Raw genomic sequence first — 11,559 nt, 5'->3', positions numbered from 1 at the left:
ATGTATAATTAAATATTCATTTATGTTGAAAGAAGTCATTTGCTCAATTAGCCACAAGGGTCTTGAGGACAAGGATCATTTCTATTTCCCCAAACTACCTATAATAACTCCTGAACATAGCAAATGCTCAAAATATTTAACTGCTTGCGAAGTGACACCAGCAAATAACCCCAAATCACAAATTTGACTTTGTAATGCAGTATACAGAATTGAAGGAATAAATTTGTCTCTGTATCATGTTTTATGACTTGTATTTTGCAATTATTGAGAACAAGTGAGGTAGACTGTGAATTGGGAATGGAGTGGAAATGGGAGCGGTTCTGAAGGAAGGGGGTGAACTTTTAAAACCCATCAGGCCAATGAAATATGGCCCCTTGGGATTAAAACAAGCAGGATTTAAAATAAAGAGGATTACCAAGAATTTACCTAATATAAGGGATGTCTGCAGACAAGATTGAATAATTGGAGCTGGCACTCGTTTTAAAGGCGCTGGAAACCTGAGTCTGCGAGTCACTGCCTCATGGCCACAGTGGTTTAGAGACATGGAATTTTTGTTCTCGCCTGGGGAGCACAAGTTCTGCAGGTTCCAAGGTACAGAGACCGACCCTCACGACGGCTTCTCGCCACCAGGGGGCACCGTGCAGAGCCGCTTCTCCCGGCGCAGGCAGCGGCGGCTCTCCCAGCATGCTTCGCTCCTGCCCGCCACGACCCGGAAGTGGTCGCCGGCGGCTAGCCGGCCGGCAGCCCTGGCCCGGTCGGAGCTGCGGAACACAATCGCCCTAGCCGCCCAAGCCTGCAGTGGCTGCGGGCTGAGACTGTCGGCGGGGACCCCAATGAGTCCTCTCCAGGCGGGGGCTCAGACTGGACGCGGGGCCACTGGCGACGTGTGACCCGACCCCGGCCGCTGCATCGGCGTTTGTAAGTGTGTGTGGGGCCGAGCCGGCCCTGCACCGCTCTCCCTGAGGCTGCGGAGAGGCGCTCGGCCCGGGGCACTATGAAGGCCGCAGAGCTTTCCACGGAAACAGCATCTCCGCTGGAAGCGGCTAGTTGGAGGGCTCTGTTGACAATAGTGAGGGGGAGAAGCAGAGCTGCCGCTGTCGCTTTACAGCGCCTGTAGGAATTCAAGGGCGCGAAGTCCCTGCCGGTTCTTGTATCTGGAACACAGTACCTGTCTCCATCCCTGACGCTTAAGTAAAATAGAGAGCTGTCATCTGGGGGAAACCACTGAGCCATGGAGGCCGACATAGTGGCCCCTATCCAGGAGACCTCTGCTGAATCTTTATGTAACCTCAGTAATCTGTGGAGTAGCCGAAAGCTGATGATTGTGGGGGTCTTACTTGGCTGGCTACTAGTCATCCACCTTCTGGTCAATGTGTGGCTTCTGTGTCTTCTCTCAGCATTGCTAGTGGTGCTGGGAGGCTGGCTGGGATCCAGCTCCATTGTGGGGCCTTCAGGTCGACTACATCTGGAGCGCTTCATCCCATTGGCCACCTGTCCTCCATGCCCTGAGGCAGAAAGGCAGTTGGAGCAGGAGATCAACAGCACCATCCAGATGATTATTCGGGATTTTGTATTATCCTGGTATCGTTCGGTAAGCCAGGAACCAGCCTTTGAGGAAGAGATGGAGGCAGCCATGAAAGGGTTAGTGCAGGAGCTTCGGAGGAGGATGGGTATGGTGAACAGTCATGCTCTTGCCCAAAGGGTTCTGACTCTCTGTGGTTGTCATCTGCAGAGCTACATTCAGGCAAAGGAGACCACTGCAGAGAAGCAGAGTGGTCCAGTACAACCTTCCCAGCTCTGGGAGGCTTACTGCCAGGTTACTGCCCCCCATCCTGCTGTGCACAGTCCTAGTACAGAGGTCACCTATACCCGTGGCATTGTGAATTTGTTGCTTCAAGGGCTAGTGCCCAAGCCCCACTTGGAGACTAGAACTGGACGCCATGTAGTGGTTGAACTCATTACTTGCAATGTAATCTTACCACTGATCAGCAAGCTGTCAGATCCCGACTGGATCCACCTTGTACTTGTGGGTATCTTTTCCAAGGCCAGAAATGATTCAGCAAAAGTGGATAAATCACTCTGCCCACCCAGTTCCTTGGAACAGCCCTCCGTGCCCACATCTCTGCCACTGATTGTGGCAGAGGTAGAAAGTCTGCCAGAACAAAGAGCTCCTTCTCCACTAGAAGCCCCAGTGCTCCTAAACTGCAGTGAGCCAGGCCCCTCCCCAGAGGTTGAAGAAGGCCATGAAGCTGTAGAGGCAGATATGACTGGGATACTTGAAGAAAGAAAAGTAGGAAGCAACTCATCTCATTTCCTACAGCCAGATATTCGAGGCCCCCTGTTCTTATGTGAAGACTCAGAACTGGAGTCTCCACTGTCTGAACTGAGCAAAGAAACCATCATGCTCATGACCCCAGGCAACTTCCTCTCTGACAGGATCCAGGATGCCTTATGTGCCCTAGAGGATTCCCAGGCTCTAGAGCAAAAGGAAGGTGAGGGAACTGAGGGCAATGAAGGAGTAGAGACTGAGGAGGGTTCAGGGACAGAAACAGGCATACTGGTCACCATGCTGAACTCTTGCCCAGAAATCCAGATTGACCCAGCAGACAAAGAGGTAGAAGAAGGAGATGTCACCTCTCTTACAGCTTTGTTGGAGGAACCAAAAAAGATCCAGCCCCTGCGACCCTCATGCTTGGATAATAAGGATCTCATCAATGATGTGAGCTCCCTTGATCCAACTCTGCCACCAGTTACACTTTCTTCCTCTCCACCTGGTCCTCTCAGCTCCACCACTTTCAGCTTTGAGCCCCTGAGCAGTCCAGATGGCCCAGTTGTCATCCAGAACCTTCGTATCACTGGCACCATTACTGCCCGAGAGCACAGTGGCACTGGATTCCACCCATATACACTCTACACTGTGAAGGTAACAGAATTCAAGCTACAGGCACCCACCATGGGCTGGGATTGCGATCAAAAATCAGAGTCAGCAAAACTAATGTTCTCTGGGGTGATGACTTTTAGTTTCCTATGTTTAATTCAACAAACATCTATATATGAATGGTCTAAAGCTAATTTGTAAGGCAGAGTAGGCTCTTACCCTATTCTCACACAAACAAGCCAGAAGTTCAGGGTTTTCCAGTGGTTCCCAATCCTGGCTATACCTCAAAATCACTTGAGCTGCTTTTTAAATGCACTGATTCTGACAGACCCTGACAAATTCTGAAGGAGAATATCCAAAGTTGAGTCCCAGGGTTCTCTATATTTTAAAAATAAAACTTCCCAGGCAACATAGAGACACCCTGACCTCTGGCCATTTGCGGGGATCAGCTGTTCTAACCAGCCTCCTTTATTAATCATCTATGCCAAACGGTTTCCAAGTCTGTGCTTGAATGTCTTCAGGAATAAGAAAATTCCTACCTTCTGAGGTAAATATAGGTAAATAATCTGCCTTCCAAAAAAAAAGTTCAAAAGATACTGGTATTTTAAGAGGAAAGTAGCAAGGAAGAAGTTTAGAAAAAGAATTCCTGGGCAGGACCCTATCTGTTGGATTTTATTTGCTTTCTCCTTGCTTTTCTCAGTTCAGAGACTTCCATGAGGCATGAATCTGGATACTGCTCCACTCTTATCCTCAAAATCCCAGTCCTGTTAAAAAGGGCCTTCCTTAATCTGCCGAACCCACTTGCATCATGAGAGAGCATTCTGAAAATTAACATGACACTTTGAAGTCAAGACAACAGAATCATAAATATGCAAATACATTCGTGCACACACACACACACACACACATACACACACACACACACACACTCCTTATAAAATAGACAAGTTTAGAAGTACAGACATCTGTCACAACTCTGGCTAGCTTCATAGGACTGATGTCTGTTAACATTTTGCCTGCCTTTTTGTTCTAATTCCATGTGTCCTTATGACATGCACCTTTCTCACATATAAGTGTCAGCATCTGATTCTCCTATCTTCTATTTATGATATATTCTAACACTGTTATTAAACAACAATTTTTTCTCCTCTTCATTAGCAGAAAAATCAAGTTGATGGAAACTTTTTAAATCATAATCTTTCTCCCATTTTTTGTTTTTGTTGTTGCTAAATTTTGACATCAGCTACTACCTACTTCAAGTAGACATTGAAAAGGGGTAAGGTGAAAAATGAGCAACAAAACAATACAGCCAATTATGTGTAGTTTGGGGTTGGCTTTAGATTTTTAAAAGGACTTAATTGTGTGATTTTAACTTGATGTCAACATTATTGTACTTTCTGATAGTAAAACAGTTTTCAGTTTATGTGATGGAAGTAAACACATCAGTGTGGAATTCTGTCCCCCAAGGAGCAATATATTCCACAGAAAGATTATAATTCCTAGGTGCTCTAAGTCTGAATTCTACTTGTGTCTTTGCTTTTGAGTACTCGTCCCAGGAACAACTTTGCTCACTTCAATTCATAGTGAAAACCCCTCCTCCAGCTGTGAAATAGTTTAAATTGCCAGCAAGTCCCACCAAGGATGGGATAGTTTTTTCCATCACTTGCCAAAATACAGTAACTGTACCAAACAATGATAACCTACTCCTAATTAGCCTGCTCCTAAAAAAGCAAAGCAGTTTCTTGAATCTTAACTACTCTCAGAGACGAAGTGTTTCTCTGTACTGAGTCACAGCTTCCATGCTGTTCAGGGTGCTCACTTTTCTAGGAACATACAGGAACAAGTCATCTTTCTCACATACCATCCCTCCAAGCACTCAAAGTCAACATCTCCACTCTTCACATGACTTCTGATATAGATGTCATGTACTTAGGGAAAAAAGACTTTAGCCCTAAGAATAACAACTAGGAAGATTAATCTGTCCAAAGCAATACTAAAACACTTGTTCTTTTAGTTCATTCCAGGCAAATTATTTGTGTTCATCTGTTGTTTGGAATTAATTGTCCTTTCCCCAGCTAATTCAGATCTCACTGAATGAGTGTAAAAGCAAAATGATTTTTCCCTTAAGGTCCAGCCTGTAATTTAGGGGTGATAGAGTTAACATCTTTTTTTATAGTTGTTATGCCTTCTGTATTATACTCAGCTTTTGAGATTTGAATTAATATTTAAGAAGCCATGTTTTGTAGATAAAGTAAATCTCAGAGGGAGGGAACTTTGGGATGGAAGTAATAGTAGGGAGGAGTGAAACTCATTTCTGACATTCTGGGCCACATATATCAGGAAGTGTATCTCATTCTTCAGTTCAGCTGCCTTGGAGTTTGACTTATTCATTACAACTCAGGACAAGCAATCAGATGTGTTAGGTTCTATAACAGAATAGGAATATCTCCCTCTGTGCTGTTCTTGTGGCCATTGAACAAGTTTTCATTAAAACCAGAATAGAAGATTGCCTAAACCTGGCTGATTCAGTCAATAAATCTGTTCCTTTAACAGTATGAGACAGCCTTTAACGGTGAGAACAGCAGTGGCCTGCAGCAGCTGGCCTACCATACTGTGAACCGACGCTACCGGGAGTTCTTGAATCTGCAGACCCGTCTGGAGGAGAAACCAGATCTACGAAAGTTCATCAAAAGTCAGGAGTTACCCAGTCCCTGACTGGCTGCTTGTTTTTCACATCTAGCTTCCCTAATCTGAATGATTGGTGGCCTATGGGTTTGTGGAGAGGAGAATGCAGCAATGATATTCTTCCCCAAATTTGCTTTGAAAGTTTGGGGATTTTGTGCTAGACAGCTCTGATAACATTCTTTCTGAGGTAGTCCTTTGCTGCTAAATGCATTCACATTTCTACCTGTGCCCATAGGATACAGTTAAATTAACTTCCAGAAACATAATCAGTTTTAAATATTAAAATATTACCCAGAAATTCATGTCACTTTCTTTCATTTAACAACCAGGCCTTTTGTGTGCTGTTAGACACCTCAAAGGCCCAGGGAAAATAAGAAAGTGTAATAAAACTTAACTATAAATATAAGCTTGTCATTGGCTACTTTTTTTTTTTTTTTTGTGGTGCTAGGGATCGAACCCAGGGCCTTGTGCTTGCAAAGCAAGCACTCTACCAACTGAGCTATTTCCCCAGGCTGGCTACTTCGTTTTTTTTTTTTTAAAATGCTGATTCTGGCCCAGATAAATATTTTAATAACTATGGGCATAATTGTTTATGTTCTTTCTTAGTAATAATAACTGATCCTGAGTCAAACTTAAAATCATGGGTCAGATTCTCTTCTAAGTGTTTTACATGTGTTAGTTAATTTAATCCTCATAATAGCCTGTGAGATAGATGCCATCATCTCCCTTTTACAGAAAAAAAGCAAAGAAAAAAATAGTCACAGATAAATTATGCAATTTTCCTGCAGTCATTTTTATAGTAGGCTTTGGATCCCAGACCTGGGCCATTAGAATTCAAAGCCCTCTCTTGTAACTGCTATATTGATTGGTCTCCTTTTTTTTTTACATTAGTAGTGAGACAGATTCTATGTGTCACATCCTGGGGGTATATTTGGAACCCCCTGAATTAAAAAAAAAAAAATAGGAAAATATATTCAATAATTTTTTTGTTTTATGTAGGATAGCTCTGTAAATGTTAAGGAAGTTTTTTTGTTTTATTTTGAAGATGTGAAGGGTCCTAAAAAGCTCTTTCCAGATCTTCCATTTGGGAACATGGATAGTGACAGAGTGGAAGCCCGAAAGAGCCTTCTGGAATCATTCCTCAAGGTCAGCATCTTTTTGGCCTTTGCCCTCATTCTGACTCCCACCCATCCAAGCTGAGGCAGATAGATCTAGGAACTGGGATTTCTCTTCAAATTCCTTTAAATTCCTTGTGTCTTCATTTTGCAGCAACTCTGTGCCATTCCTGAAATTGCTAACAGTGAAGAGGTGCAGGAATTTCTTGCTCTGAATACAGATGCTCGCATTGCCTTTGTCAAGAAACCATTCATGGTCTCCAGAATAGATAAGGTACCAGCAGAGCTGCTATGCTCAGCTTTCATTTCTTTCTGCAGATGTAGAGTGTTCATCAGAACAGAGGCATTACTTAAAAAATAAGGGAGGTGGGCTATGGGACAAGGCAACAGAGCAGTCAGTAAAACATGGACTAGAATTTTCAAGACTTGTTGCCAATTATTGGTTGGATCATCAGCTTGCCAAGTCACAGTAAGCACCTATTAGGAGATAGTAGTTTTGACTCTTTAAGTGTGAACACATCTCCTGGGAGAATGTGATTGTTACTGCATGTGGTAGAGGTATATAAGAATAGAAGTGAATATCCATGGATAATTGCAGGGAGTCTTTTCTTGTGGGAAAGGTCATTCCTAATGTGGATCATCAGGAAAGAGAGCCCCAAAGCAGGTCACTAACCTGGACTTCAGTTGGTGGTGTGATTCTCTGATGGAGAACAAAGTATGCAGAGATCATACCTTATTCAAGAGGGTCTCTCGGCACCCTCAGAGATAGTAGGAGAAGGAAATCTGGAATACTTCAGAATTTATAAGCTACGATTACCAGCTGTTATCATCACAGTGTCCAGGACAAAAGCCTGATATTTATGTTCATCAGAAGATAGCCTGTGTTTTACAGTGTTTCATTGGTAGAAGGGGGCTTCCCTATTCTCATCTGGGCTTGGGAGCAAAAGTAAAATGGACTTTCATATGGTATGTGCCAAGGGACATCTACTGCTATGTGGGAAAAACCACAAACTACAAAGAGATCCACTAAAACTCCCAGAGTTCCATGCAGATCCATTCATTCATTGATTCTTTCAACATCTTACTGAATGCCTATTTAGAGTCAGGCGCTGTTCTAGTTGTTAGTGATGCAAAAGTGGATAAGACAGATAAGGAACCTCCCACAGACTATAGTTCTTGAACCTAGAGAGCAAGTTATATTTCCTGAGCTACAGTATCTATGTTCATGCTGTCCTCCGTGTTCCTTCCCTGATTTGTTCTCTCCAGTTTGCACTGTAGCCTTCTTGACTGTTCAGCTTTGTCTTAGCTGTACTGTGCTCCTTGTGCAGGATTGTCCAAGAATGACTCAAAGAAGGCCTGCACTATTCTGGGCCAGCAATGTTAAAGAGCAAGAGGCACCAAGGAAAAGGAACTGTTTCCTTCCTTTTCATTAGTATTTCAGGATTTTGTTTATTTGTGTGTTGTCTTCTTTAGTAAATATCTGCATGTCATTTTCCCATTCTGAGAAACAGAGATGATTCTTGTTCTTCATTGAAGATTATTTATTTTATCTTTATGACTGGAAAAGTTTATGTCAACTCTAGATTTCTTAATTTTGACACCAGTGATTTTTCATTCTTTCTTTGCTGATAGAAATTGTTTGACTCAACTACAAAAAAACAATTCTTTGGTCTGTGTGAATTACCTGAAGCAAGTTTATATTATTAATGTCTCTAGATTGTATAATATCAATTTAGAAACTAGAAATCACCTTTTTATATAAAAAGGAAAAAAATCACCAGCCTGCAGAACTCATAGGTTTTTATTTACCCCACTGTTTGTTTTGGCTTCTTTCCCCATGGCATTGTTTGTCTTACTCTGCAATGAAGAGCGTATTTATGACCATAGAGAAAAGGGAAGATTGTTGTCATTGGCGGGTATTTGGCTTTCCTGATAGATAAGGCTCTGCTAGATAGCCGGCTGTACTGACCCTGCAACTCTGACCCCTGCAGATGGTGGTGAGTGCTATTGTGGACACCTTGAAGACAGCATTTCCTCGCTCTGAACCCCAGAGTCCCACAGAAGAGCTGAGTGAGGCCGAGAATGAAAACAAGTCCCAGACAGAAGGCAAGAAGGCTAGCAAGTGAGAAGCTCTTCAGTGGCCCAGGGACCCTTCCCCCAGTTATCAGGTTGATCCTCTGTCTTCAACCAAAGCCCGCCTCCATTCCCAAGTCCTAGAAGAGAGAGGATGGGGCACAAATAACAATTTTTAGGCAAAGCCAGATCCTGGGCTACTTAGTCCTCCCTAGAGCAGGAACCCAGTACCCTGCTGACCAGGGATTTTTTTTTTTTTTTTTTTTTTTTTTTTTTTACTAGAAAGTAAACTGTAGAATATGGATATTCTCTTTTCTATCTTCTGAAAAGTTGAGATATTTCTTTCCTTTTAAGAATTAAGGCTTATAACTCATCTCTGCTGTCATTTCTGGAAATCTTGGCTTAGAAATTGCATATACTAACAATAAACAGGAAAAGGCTAGAATGGAAACCTGCAGGTCCTATTTTAGTAACTCTTTGACTGCTACTGCATCCTGCACTAAGGTCCCAGTTGTTCCTTGGCATCACTCCACACCAACATGTGGAAGGCAAAGGCACCACACTTACCCTTACTGGAAATTTTATCTGAATATGGACCCATATGGAAAGAGAATTTGTGTGTGTGTGACTGCCATTGTCTCTGTGTTCATGTTAAGATCCAGCAATGCCAGACTCACAACACTTTGCCTTTTTTAACTGACCCATATTTTATAAGATGACCATGATGCCTGTGCTTATTAATTCTGTTTCTTGAAATATCGAGGTTATCACTTAATAATCCCTTCTCTGGTTTTATTTGGAATACAAGGGGACTAAATGGTTGTCCAAAAAGGCTACCCACAACAATAACGAAAACCCTCAATCTATGCTTTTTGTCTGTTTAGCCTCAACAAATTTTTAATGAGTGCATAATATATGCACTATCTATGAAGAAATGCCAGAATATATATTGTTTGGAGAATTTCAGGGCTAAATCTTTCCTGGCAATTCTTCAGTACCATAACTGCCACAAGAATAAGTGTATGATTTTTATTATTTTTAATGTATTATTAATTCTGCTCAACCCTTTGTATGTGAACAAAGACCATAAACCATATTCTATTTCTGCCCTTTGTTGCTATACCAGGTCCAGACTCAGGTTCTCATCCAGTAAAATTTCTCCAGCCCTGAATGTAAATGAAGTACATGAAAGGATTCTCTATTGTCTCCAGGATCGCAATGTGGTAAGAACCAAAGCCCAGAGAACTGTAAGGGTCAAGATCTGGGGTTATAGGTGGTTGAAACATTCTCTAAAGTCAAGAAGAATTTAGGGATCTTACCAAAGAATTTAACTTATATCTAGGTCTCATATTTTTATGTTAAACATATTTTGTCTGATTGCTTTTGAATTCTGACTGTTCTGGATTGGCAGGTTGGCTTCTTAAAGTATGGGTTCAGAATAAAGAATGACAGGATGAGAAGAAAAATCAGTTTCTGAAGGAGAACAGATGACCAAGAATGTGTGCAAAAGTGATAATCCCAGGGAGGCTTGAAATGTGGGTTAAAAAAAAAAAAGAAACTTTTATAGAATGGCCTTAGAGTCAGTGGGTTCTATACTCATGGTAGAGTCTTCAGCGCCTGCACAAAAGTTTTAGGGAAACCTACAGTGCTGCATTTACACCTGTACTTCCTGTATTCTTTATGTAATGTGCCCCTGGCTGTTTCTTCAGGAGTCAGAGATCTTATCCATGTCTGGGATGGAATCCTTTATTGAAAAGCAGACAAAGTTACTGGAAATGCAGCCAACAGAAGTTCCAGTAAAAGATCCAGAACAAATTTCCAAAGACTATGTGGATGATTGCTTGTCAGGTACAGCCATGCTATCCCAGGACCTCAGCAGCAGTGATGCAGGTAAATGGAAAGGTCTCTGTTCCCACAGAGAAGGGAGCCAGGTGAAGTCCATGAGAACTTGGGATAGATGCACTTTGTAGCTTTAATTTCTATGTGTTTTACTGAGCAAGTCACGTGTTAAACTCTAGAGTTAAGTAGAACACAGTCCCTAAAGCCAAGTCAAATAGTGAAGCAGGGCACAGACACAGGGATTTATAACCCAGCAGAAGTTCCATGTGTATAATATCTTATTTAAGGTATTTTTGACATACTCTGCCACATGGGACCACAGTCCTTATCTAGAAACTTCCCTCAGTGCCTGTGATGCCACTTTTCTGGTTTTCTGTCCATCTCCCTGAGGTCCCTTTTTGGCCCACATTTTTGTTTTCCTCACCAGCCTTCAGTAGCCTTAGTTTGGGCTCTGTTCCTCTCGTGCTATCCCTGGGTAATCCCAGCTGTACTTTTGGCTCCTACTCTCAAACATATGCTAGTGATACCTAAATGTTGGATGATACACCTCCATGTGGACAGACCACAGAGCCGCTGAAATACAGCATGTTCAAGATAGAATTCATCTTTTTCCCTAGATTTATTCCTTCTGTATTTACTGCCATAGCAAATGATACTACCTTGTTCCCCAGGCCAGAGCAGGGAGAGAGAAGTTAAGTTCACTTCTCACTTTGTAGCATTTAAGGCAGGGCAGATTTGCTTGCCAGGAGAAGAAAGGCAGAAGCATTCTACAGAGGAAGAATTTGGAGCCTTGGTATTAATTAGTGTGTCTGCTGAACTAGGACTTTAAAAGAAGAAAGTACATCAATTCCACCAAGAAAAAGACCTCTGGTGAGAATAAAAGATCACAAAAGCTTGGATTCAGAAGAGAAAAAATCCAGTTTTACTATTGTCTCATACTACTGTGAACAAATCACCTGACCTCTTCTT

General features: G+C 42.3%; 1 protein-coding gene across 2 annotated transcripts in view; it reads left to right on the top strand.

Annotated features, from left to right (window-relative positions):
* Positions 1-716: 716 nt before the first annotated feature.
* The window catches only part of Snx19 (sorting nexin 19), a 47,399-nt gene continuing 36,556 nt past the window's right edge, over positions 717-11,559 (top strand). The window contains exons 1-7 of one of the 2 annotated variants that reach the window (XM_047516680.1): positions 717-2,923; positions 5,432-5,570; positions 6,609-6,709; positions 6,833-6,952; positions 8,670-8,800; positions 9,878-9,974; positions 10,461-10,641. In XM_047516680.1, the coding sequence (XP_047372636.1) occupies positions 1,232-2,923; positions 5,432-5,570; positions 6,609-6,709; positions 6,833-6,952; positions 8,670-8,800; positions 9,878-9,974; positions 10,461-10,641 (2,461 nt within the window). In that variant the 5' untranslated portion in view covers positions 717-1,231. The remainder of the gene's footprint in view (positions 2,924-5,431; positions 5,571-6,608; positions 6,710-6,832; positions 6,953-8,669; positions 8,801-9,877; positions 9,975-10,460; positions 10,642-11,559) is intronic. The other variant, XM_047516681.1, reaches the window with a different exon arrangement.

Source organism: Sciurus carolinensis, chromosome 11 (assembly GCF_902686445.1).
Source record: "Sciurus carolinensis chromosome 11, mSciCar1.2, whole genome shotgun sequence".
NCBI classification, from domain to species: domain Eukaryota; kingdom Metazoa; phylum Chordata; class Mammalia; order Rodentia; family Sciuridae; genus Sciurus; species Sciurus carolinensis.
Note: the sequence above shows the minus strand (reverse complement) of the source record. Positions and strands in the feature narration are given on the sequence as shown.